We start from the raw sequence: 10,407 nt of genomic DNA, 5'->3' as shown, positions 1-10,407 counted from the left end.
CTTGTATGATGGAGTGAGAGCAACAGCTGACAGGGGAACACCAACAAATGTCATCATTTAGACTTCTGTGAGGCCTTTGATACAGTCCCACATGACATGCTGATTTCCAGATTGAAGAGACATGGATTTGCTGGGTGAATCATCATTCAGTGGATAAGGAACTGGCTGGATGGACACAGCCAGAGTTGTAGCCCATGGCCCTGTGTCCAGGTAGAGGATGGTGATGAGTGGGGTTCCTCAGAGCTCACTCTTGGGACTGATGCCCTTCAATATCTTCATTGATGACTGACAGTGAGGTCAAGTGCAGCCCCAGCAAGCTTGCTGACACAACAGAAGGAAGGGATGTCATCCAGATGTGGGCCCATGGAGACATTATGTTGTTCAGCAAGTCCAAGTGCAAGGTCCTGCATCTGGGTAGGAAAAATCCCAAATGTGAGTATAGACTGGGAAAAGAAGTCACTGCACTGAGACCAGCCCTGCAGAGAAGGACAGTGGAATTCTCATGGATGAAGGGCTGGTCACGAGCCAGCAGTGTACATTCACAGTCCAGAAGCCCAACCACATCCTGGGCTGCAGCAAAAGCAGCATGGCCAGCAGGGCAAGGGAGGCTTCAGGGAGACATTATTCTTCCAGTATCTAAAGGGGGCTTTAAAACTGAGAGGGACTTTTTTTATGTCCAGAGAGTGGCAGGACAAGGGACAACAGTTTTAAACTGAAAAATGGCAGGTTTAGATATTGGAAAGAAATCCTTTACTGTGGAGGTGGTGAGGAACTGGAACAGGTTGTCCAGAGAAGCTGTGGATGCCCCATTCCTGGAAGTGTACAAGGCCAGGTTGGATGGGGCTTTGAGCAACCTGTACTAGTGGAAAGTGCCTGCCCATGGCAGGGGAATTGGAACCAGATGATCTTTGGTCCCTTCCAACACAAATCATTCTGTGATTCTGTGAACCATTGCCAAGATCCCTTCTTGATAAGGTATGTTTTTCAATATTTTTTCCATAAAGTTAAAATATTAAATAATCTCAGCACAAGAAACTTTAAAAATTGTTTTTCAGGGTTTGGGTTGTTTAAAATAAAACTGACATTTAATACAACAATATTAAACAGGTTTTTATAAATCCTTTCATGCTTTTGATAATATTCTCATACTCTTTCAATTTGAAAGTTAGTGTATGCTACTCTGGGTTGCAGTTTTGATCACTAACAATGCTGTAATCCACACCTAGGTTGGTATTTTGATGCAGATAAAAAGGAAATTTTAAAAGCTCTGAAAACTTTCTATTTGTTACCCTTGACAATGTGCCTCTTGTATTTCTATAATGGGAATAGGCAATAATTGGATTTTTTAAAATATTATATAGCAGAGATTAGTATAATAAATTGCCTTTGCATTAAGTAAATATAAGTCTGTATCTATTCCTACTCTAATTTGTTAACTACAACAAAAATATTTATTCTAGGTTGAATATATTTTTTTCAGTTCATTATCAGTCCAGAAATTTGTGAAGGATCAATTGTTTATCTAAATTTTTTTACCTGATAATCCAATAATGATGACTTTCCTGGAACTGGAGGAATTTTTTTATCTAGGTTTTTGTTTGTTTGTATTTGGTTTGCGGTTGTTGTTGTTTTCAAAATACTGCAACAAAAACATGTGACAGTGAGAGTACACTGTGCAATCTCTTGTAATAGGTTATTGAGTATTGCTGTTAGACTGTAGGAATAGCGAAAGAATGACACTGGCATCGACTCAACTCTTCAGAGGCTGCATTTTTCACTTTTCATAGTGTGTAAGTATAAGGATTTGTCTTGGTTCCAGCCAGGACAGGGTTAAATTTTGCAGTACCAGGGGGCTGTGGCTGGGAGCTGGGGTTATTCTACATGACCTCATTTTCTGGGCTCAGGGGACCCTTTTGGGTCTTGTAGCATGCCAGGCTCCATGTAGTGAGCAACCACGTGTAAATCTGCCTCCCTTCTACCCTCTGTCATTAGCATTGTTCCTGTTACTGATCATTTTCTTATCTCATTGCTGTTTCCAGTAAGTTGTTCTTACTTTTCTTCATGACTAAAGATCTCATGATCTTTACTTTTTCTGCCTCCAAGTCTTCTCTCCATCCTGCCTCAGGGGAGGGGAGGTGAGGCAGTGGGAGAGCAGAGCATGGTTTCCAGTGTGTCAGTGGGAGAACTAAATTAGGGAATACCATTCCTAAACCAGGGCTTTGCATTCTTGGGGAATTTGTTAAACTTCTCTGAGGAAAACTGTGTAGCTATTAGAAGTAACAGAAGCTATTTCTGCTGCCTCCTGCAGTATGAACTTGTACAAAGTAACTGTGCCTGAGCCAGCTTTGCCAAATGGGATGGTCACCAGCATCTACAGCGCTGAACCCTTGCAAAAAGAGCAGCTGTCGTCAGCTTCGTGTTTCTGTACCCAGCTGCGGCTGTGTCAGCAAGGTGCTGTCTGATGTCAGGAGGCAGGGGAGGTTTATACAAACCAGGTAAGACTTGGAAGGCAGAAAAAGAATAATAGTAGGAAGAGGAATGATGGTCAGCACCTGGTCTATGGGCTACCTTTCCCAGTTGGTCCCAGGCTCTGTGTGAAAGCTTGTTTCCTGACCCTTAAGCACCTTCTCCTGAAAGAAGGATTATTGGGTTATCATCCTTTTTAACATGTTTAGTTTTTTAAAAGTATCATCATCCTCAGAGCCATTAAGTGGTGCAGTTGAAGTGAAAATCCTGAAGGCTGTTTGGAGGTGTGACAGGCACTGCACAATCAGCCTGTCCCTGGTCTTTTGCTGCTTCCCACAGGTGGGAAGGTAGCTGGGAATCCTTGGGCCCGGGCCCAAGGAATCCCACTCCATTCAGACTCTGCAGGAGGCCGTTGCTCAGCAGCTGCTGGGGTTTAGGCCAGTGCCTCCCCTCTCCAGCAGTATCCAAAGTTATATTCTACCTTCCTGTTCCTCTTCTTCCCAATTTCAGACTGATGGAAGTGTGCTGTGCTGACCTGCATGGTTCTGTCCTGCAGCCCTGCAGGGCTGGAGCGGCAGCACTGCTTCTCATCTGATGCCACTCCGTGTCTTACACTCCATTCCTTGCATGACCTGGCATTGTTACCAGCCGTGTTTGCTTTCTTGTAACCATTTTAAAGTACACAATCAAACTAACCTCCAAATGCTTTTATTCTAGATAAACCCATACAAACACCAACATGTATTTGTCATTTGCACTTTTTTAACCATTCATTTTAAACAACAGATTAACTTCTGTACAACAGGAATTACTTTACACATTAGTAAGATTTGACTTCAAACTAGATGACTGCAAAATAATGCTCTGTAAGCTAGTGTTAGAAACACGCTGTTTGCCATAGCAGTTTGCCTGTAAACATGGGAAAGTAAGTTGAAGAGAGGTTTGCTTTTCATTTCTGAGGATGTGATTAGAACTGTTGTGTTGCCATAATACCCATAATAGTCAGAGATTGTTCTTTTTCTCTGTGTGACAGTAACGGCAAATTGCAGATACGGAAGTGCCAATGTTTTGTGTGTTGACCCAAACCTACCAAAAGAGCCACAATCACTTAATTATACTTCACATCACTTAGTGAGATCCACTTGATGGGTTACAAAGTCCCAGTATGACTTAAAAATGGTTTACTAACAGAGTGACACTGTTTAGGAGGCTTGAATAAAAGGCAATAATCCTATTCCAGGCTGTAGGTAAAGCTACAGGGCCTGCTTCAACACATATTTAATCTCTAGAAATCATTAAAGCTATTGTAGCAAACAAGCAGTAGTACAAATACAGAATAGGACTGATTTTCATTTCCTCATCAATATAAACACATATAGTGAAGTTCACAGGTTCAGACCCACGCAAACAGATTATATTTTACAGCTTTTCAAGCAGAAATGTTGGAGTTGTCTTTTCTGCCTGTACAGAAGGTTACTGTTGAACAAAACTATCACAGTTCATTTGAATGCACTGCCAGCAAACACCTGAAGTAGAAGAGAACTAACTGGAAAGTGTAATCCCCTTCTGCCTCTCCTTCAGTATCAATTACTGTGCTTTTTCTATTTATTTGATGCTGCTTTAAAAGGTTAGATTAAGAACAATAAAAATCAAGCCCTTACGTGCAGGTATTCCAAGCTTAAGTGCTAGTCAAGCCATGGTCCACTCTTTTAGGACAGAGGACAAGATAGATTAGAGGTGTGTGGGGTTTTTTCCAATTAAAATTGAACTTATCAAAATATATTGTGCCAGGCAGAGAACTGCTGAAAGTACTGCAACATTGTAGTGCAGTGTCCTGAACAAAGCCATACATTCCATCAAGTATAAAGTGTAAACTTAATAACAAGTGTAAGACTTGAATTTAAAAAAAAAAACCAACAAAGCCATCACAGTATGGGTTGGTTGGTGGCTGCCCTCTCTGGTATGCGAGAGGAACAACTTGTGCAATCACATGGTAGGGAGGGGGTAGACCAGCAGGACCGTGCTTCTGTGTTTACTTTTCTCCACAGTGACAGCCTGCCTTGCTTCTGCCACTGGGATTGTGCCTCAGGCCACCTGCCTTTGTGACCAGAGCAGGCAGCATTAGCATCGATGCCTGAGCTCTGAGGCTCCTCTAACTCAGCACTGTGTGACCCTCTGCTGCCTGGGAACCCTGTGCAGCCAGCTCTGGCTGCTCACAGTCCCAGCACTGGCTTTCTGTACCAAACCTGGGCCACCTGTGCCATTCACAGCCCATGGCACCTTTCCCACTGCCAAGGCAGGTGACAGCTCTTCCCTCTCCTGTGGGCCACTGTGCTACACCACTTACCTCCAGTGGTGGATCCCTCCAGAAATGTATGGAAATGTATCTCCTTGTCATGAATGCCTTACCTCGAATCTAAGGGCACATGACGGCCTCAGAATGTGCCTCCTGTGACTGAAGCAGTGTCCATGCTGACAAACCATTTCAACTCTGTAGTAGAGGGTAGGGTTGTGCTGGTGCTGTAGCAGAGCTGGAGCCACAGCTGCTCCTCTGTGGCTTTGCTCAGAAGCCACTGCACCAGCCCTATCCCAGCAGCACAGCCATGCCCCTGCTTTCCAGCTGGGCTGACTTTACCCACCAATGCAAGTGTAATGGACACCTTCCTTCCAAAATGGCCAAGCCTCAAGAAACCCCAGCCGGACTAAGGCAGACAGTTACCCCACCCCAACCCCAGCAAGTTTGTATCAGTGTCTTAAACCCCAGTCTTCCTTTTCTTAAATATTATTAAACCAACCTTTGACCTGACCCCCCACATGCTGGCTTTAGGTCTGTGAGGCCCTTGTACACAGATGGCAAGGCTGGCCAGGATCATCAGCACTGATGCATGGGCTGATCATGCACCTGAGTACAAGTTTGTGCACCAAAGTGCAGCTGCTTCATCAAATCACAAGTGTCCTGATGCAGTGCAGTTTCAGCTGTGAAGCTGCTCACAAGTGTTTCACAGCTTATTTAAGGATGGAAAGGTCAAAAATGTAAACACAGACTGATGGTGGCTGAATGCCCTTCTCCAAACGCCTCCCCTTACCTCTTTCCCTCAGTGGTTCGCTTCACTCTGGACATGGAATTTCTAACCTAACAAAGGTAAGTCCTGCCATGTGGCATTTGGCCTTCCAACCTCAGACCCACTGTGTCTGCTAAACACACTCATCCTAAGTGTCACTTTGGTGCCAGGTTGTTGTTGGGTTTTTTTGATGTGTTTGGGGTTGATTTTTTTTGTGTGGTTTTTTTTTGTTGGTTTGGTTTTTTTTTTTTTTTTTTTTTGTTGTTGTTGTTTTTATTTTGTTTTTTTGGTGGTTTATTTTTTCTGAACAGGAGCTAGCGAACATTTGACTGGAAGGAAAGAAACTGCAGCTGACCCGTATTCTCACCCTCACAGTTTACCAAGCTGCTGAAAGGATGTGGTGAAACATCAGCTTTTTCTCTTAAAAAAAAAGAGGTAAGCAACTTGCAAGTTCACATGGGCAACTCTGAACTTACGCTGTATTTTGCACATCTCCTATGACCTTATTTTAAAGTAAGCCAAAAGCTTACTAGATGGTATTTCCGAACCAAAGGGTTATGTGTGCTCAAGTACCTAAAAATGCTGACCCTGCCAACATTAGGTTCGCTTTCACACGCCCCTGTGTGAATATGTAACCATGCCCATATTTCATTCCCAATCGCAGATTACGTGGAATGGTCAGAGTGGAGAAGAGTGTCCGAACGTTTCAAACCCTGTACATAAAGTCAGTCAAAACAGTTTTGGGAGCAGTAGCGCTAATAGCAAATCCCCCACAGTGGTGCTGTGAGTCAGTGCTCTGCTCAATGCCATTTGCATTTTTTCTTTTCATCAAATAAGGCTTTTACTTGCTGGAGCTGTTTCTGGACTTCTTCAAACCCCCGTTCTCGCTCGAGTTTGCTGATAATCTGTTAACAATTAGTAAAAGAGAGAATAATTTTTTTAATGCTTATTTTATTTGCTATTTTATAAAGCCTGTTTTTCTGTACTCTAACAACTACTGACAGAAAAATTGAGTGCCTGCTTATCTGTAAACATTCTTTTCTGACTTTAACAATTTATTTTGGTAGTTTTCCCTTCAAGTCATTCTGATCACAGGATTTGCAACACTTCCACAAAAGAATGACTGAGCCATACAAAAAAATTCAAAACAAACCCAACACATGCTCATCTCTCAGAGTGTGAGGCAAGGCCAGTACTCCAGCTTTTACCCTACAGAAGATTTGCAAGTGATATTTTATTTCTCTTCCTCTGCCCTATAAGCTGAGGGCAATAAACTGCCTCTTTTCCTCTAACTCACCCACTTGGCTCTAGCCCAGGTGATAGAATGGAGCACTTCTGCTGTCTGAAATATCTGCTGGCAATGCTACACAGGGACAGGTCTCAGTAAACAATGAAAGAGATTTAACTGCTCCCAGTCAAAAGGGGGAAGAGCAGAGGGAAGATTTCCTTCTAAGGATGGGCTATGTTTAGCCAGTAGTAGCTTCAAAAAGGCAAAAATGGGCACTAACACTAGAAAGTACACTGAATTCTCCTATATCAGTCATTTTAATAAGCTTAATAAAGGTTGATGCCATTTTGAGTATCATCCCAAGCTTGTTTCAGGAGGCAAAGATTTGATGGTGAATCCAGGTGATTTGGAATATTAGAGATCAGGAATGGTAAGCCAGCTAACAGGTGACTGAGAGCTGGATGACTACAGCAAGTGCTGGTGCTGTGCTGCTGAGGATGAAAGAGAGAAAGGCCTGGTTGCTGGGAAACCCAGACAACCTGCTGGAAGCATAAGGAGGCCTTCAGGCAACACACCCCAGCTGGCTCTTATCTAAGTCCCTGCGCAGGCACACGCAGCCTCTGTTAAGGATGCTGAACAAAATGGAGTGGAGAATCCTATCATGCAAAGTGGAGGACAGGGATTTTCTTAGAAAGCAGCTTAGAGGTAGCCTGTGACTAAGTACTTTCAGCTGAGAAAAGATTTCTTTTGTTAGTAATAGCAGGGACTGGAAACTATAGCTGCTTCTTTTAAAGAGAAAGGCTATTAGAGGAGAGCATTAAGACAGCTATGATGGGAAAGGAGCAGACACCTCTTGCTTTAAGGCTATGTGCTCCACTGAGGTGTTTGCACTGACTGTTAAATCAAGAACCCTGGTGCTACAGTCTAATCTGATTCTGAACCTCCAGGGAAATGGAGCGCGTGCACAGGAGTTGTGACAGGCATTTGCAGAGACTGCAAACACAGTAAAACAAGAAGCCTCGGCTATATAGGAACTTCCTCAAAACTGCAGGGAAAGTGTTACTGCTACTTCCTCTGTGCAATGCAGCAGTGACAGTGAAGGTGCACTGACAAACCTTTGGCCTGTGCCCCCTTGGAGGGGTGGGGGCTCCAGCTGCCCTGGGGGCTGCGCTGCTCCAGCCCCTCACAGCTCAGCAGCAGCCACAGCTGCATTAAAGGAGAGGCTGCCTTTGGAGTGGCACCCAGCAGGTCCTACAGCAGCCCAGCCCTTGGTTACTGTGTTACCCCACATTAAGGATTCAGCTGAAATTGCAGATGTGCTTACCTCATCATAGTATTTCACTATGTATTTGTAGATTTCAAACAAGGCCACTTTCTCATTAAATTCATTTTCATGTTTCTAAAACAGAAAACAGTTCTGGTCAGATACTTCTTTAAAAAAAACCAAAAACTTTACATGAAAGCAAATGAAGTTGCTGCTTCTCAACCATACCTTAGATTCCTGAGCTAGAAATTCTTCAACCTCTGCAGTGGTCAATGGAGGCAGATCCCTGATGGCTTTGTAGTACGCTTTCACCTCCTTCTTGTAGAGAGGAATGTCCTTAGCATAGAGAAGTTTATTTGTTGGTGCTTCCTTAAAAGAAAAAAATTGAAGCCTTGTAACTTTTCACAGCACAGATTTCCTAAGGTTCCACCTCCACACAGTTAATTACATCTAATTGTGTCTGTGTGACTCATTTTTCTTTGCTGTGGTTATATGCAAGGAACCAAGATTATGAAACAAAGATGCAAACCAGAGGCAGGATTTCACTAATAGTGTATTGTGTTTCATGACAATTGCCATGTAATTATTTCTATTGACATCAGGATTGATGACTTTGTCCCTCAGACATATTTTTCTTTCTCACTTCCTCCTTACAGATCCTTAGACCTGAAAGATTATGAAAGCTGAACCAAAGGGTCTGAAGCCAAAACCCAATTTACATACAAGATTCAGCAGTACTGCTGAAAGGAAAGTTCCCTGGCAGTGACACACCAGAGAGCCTTGTTAGATGCTGTCCTGGCAGAGGTTCCCCTAAATCTCTTTGGTCCCTACTACTCCTTTCCCTCAGGGGTCTGAGAGCATGGAGAGCTGACTGCCAGACACACAAAGCCAAAGGGATTTTTCTTCACCCCAGGACTTTAACAACCCAGGTCAGCATTAACCTATCCAGGAGCTTTAGGCTCATTTGAGGAAATAAGCGCTGATGCTTGTGATAGGAGCCAAAGCCCCACCTGGAAAACTGATTTTCAGAATGTAAAAGTGGGGGCTGGTAGTTTCCTGTTTGAGCTCTCGGCAATAAATGATATAACCTTGTGTACCATTGCTTCCAATGTGTGATGAAGTAATTTAAATGTTTGTTTTCTAAATGGCTAAAAGATGTCTCAAGATAAAGGCCTAAAAATCATGAAGGTAAATACATTTTAGTACAAAAAGGTCACAAGATGTTTGCTGCATTGCAAAGCTTTATCAGGTTTCAGCGCCTTTTTTCAAATAGCTAACAGGAGCTGTTGTTTCAACAATTCTGCACAGTGGATGTTAAGCACAGAAGCCTAATAACCATGCTCATTTGCAGTTTTTCCATCAAGGAAGTGATGTGATTAGCTTTAATTTATGATACTTCATTCCTAAAGTAAGAGAAACAAGCACATTAATTGCTATTTACCTTTAACAGATGAGCAGTTGGATTAGATCACATAGGAAATTAGTCCATTTTTATATAAATTCTTTTAGGTTAAAAAGTTTCTAGCCTGTTTTTCTTGGTAGTATGAGCCTGAACAAAAGCTTCCTGCTTTGGTCCAAAGAAAAGGAAAATACCCTGGGGAAAAAGGAAGTATTTCTGATCCCCAGAGTTCTGGACACTATACTAAAGAGTTTTTGAATGTAAGATTCCTGAACTTGTTGCTCCAGCAAATAATTTTGCATATAAAAAGGGAGCAGCTAATATATGTAAAAGGAACTGTTTCAATCTTCAGAGGTCTTTCAGTATTCTTACAGCTTCCACTAGCTTATTGTGTGTGCTTTCTGCACACTGCTGTGTCGCAGACAAAATCTGGACTACTTATCAAATAACGTTAATACTTTTAAGACCTTTGTTTAAAACTTCATTAGAACTTTACAATTTCCATCTTCTGCCACCTACTGTGTAAACACACTGTGCAGAACTGAACTGCAGAGAAAACAGCAGTTAACTATAAATAAGGCATTCTCATAGCTGTATCTGTCTGCCAGTGAATTCTTCACTCTCAGGAGACAGAGCAACAAGGAATGGAAACCCAGCTTAATTAGGCCCCTGACAATTCTGCCCCCAATATCAGCAGATTCAGGATTTCATCATCTTAATCATTCTACATTTGAAAAAGACATTGGTTGAGAAAGTAGGAGAAGACTGGAGGGGCAGAATTACCTTCCCCAGTGTCTGTTCTGCAAGAGAAAAGGCATCCATGAAAGCTTGGGCGATTACAGACAAGCAGCCATCTATGTGTGAAGTCTTCTTAATGTCAAAGACAAACTGGGGATTCTTCAGTATGTTCACCCAGAAGCGAAGAGGAAGACTAGACAGGAGAAAGAACAAACATCTTTAAAATCAACCACTCAAGTAGCACAACTGC

At 42.6% G+C, this 10,407-nt stretch overlaps 1 protein-coding gene across 1 annotated transcript in view; it reads right to left on the bottom strand.

Moving 5' to 3' along the window:
- Nucleotides 1-3,201: 3,201 nt before the first annotated feature.
- The window catches only part of PLXNC1 (plexin C1), a gene marked incomplete at its 5' end in the record, with an annotated part of 70,390 nt that continues 63,184 nt past the window's right edge, over nt 3,202-10,407 (bottom strand). Inside the window, 4 exon segments of the mRNA XM_084206552.1 lie at nt 3,202-6,433; nt 8,081-8,155; nt 8,249-8,389; nt 10,203-10,350. Coding sequence (XP_084062678.1) covers nt 6,329-6,433; nt 8,081-8,155; nt 8,249-8,389; nt 10,203-10,350 — 469 coding nt within the window. The 3' untranslated portion in view covers nt 3,202-6,328.

The sequence above is a fragment of the Fringilla coelebs genome, assembly GCF_963513975.1.
Source record: "Fringilla coelebs genome assembly, chromosome: 5".
Classification (NCBI taxonomy): Eukaryota; Metazoa; Chordata; class Aves; order Passeriformes; family Fringillidae; genus Fringilla; species Fringilla coelebs.
This window is presented reverse-complemented; position numbering and strand designations above follow the sequence as displayed.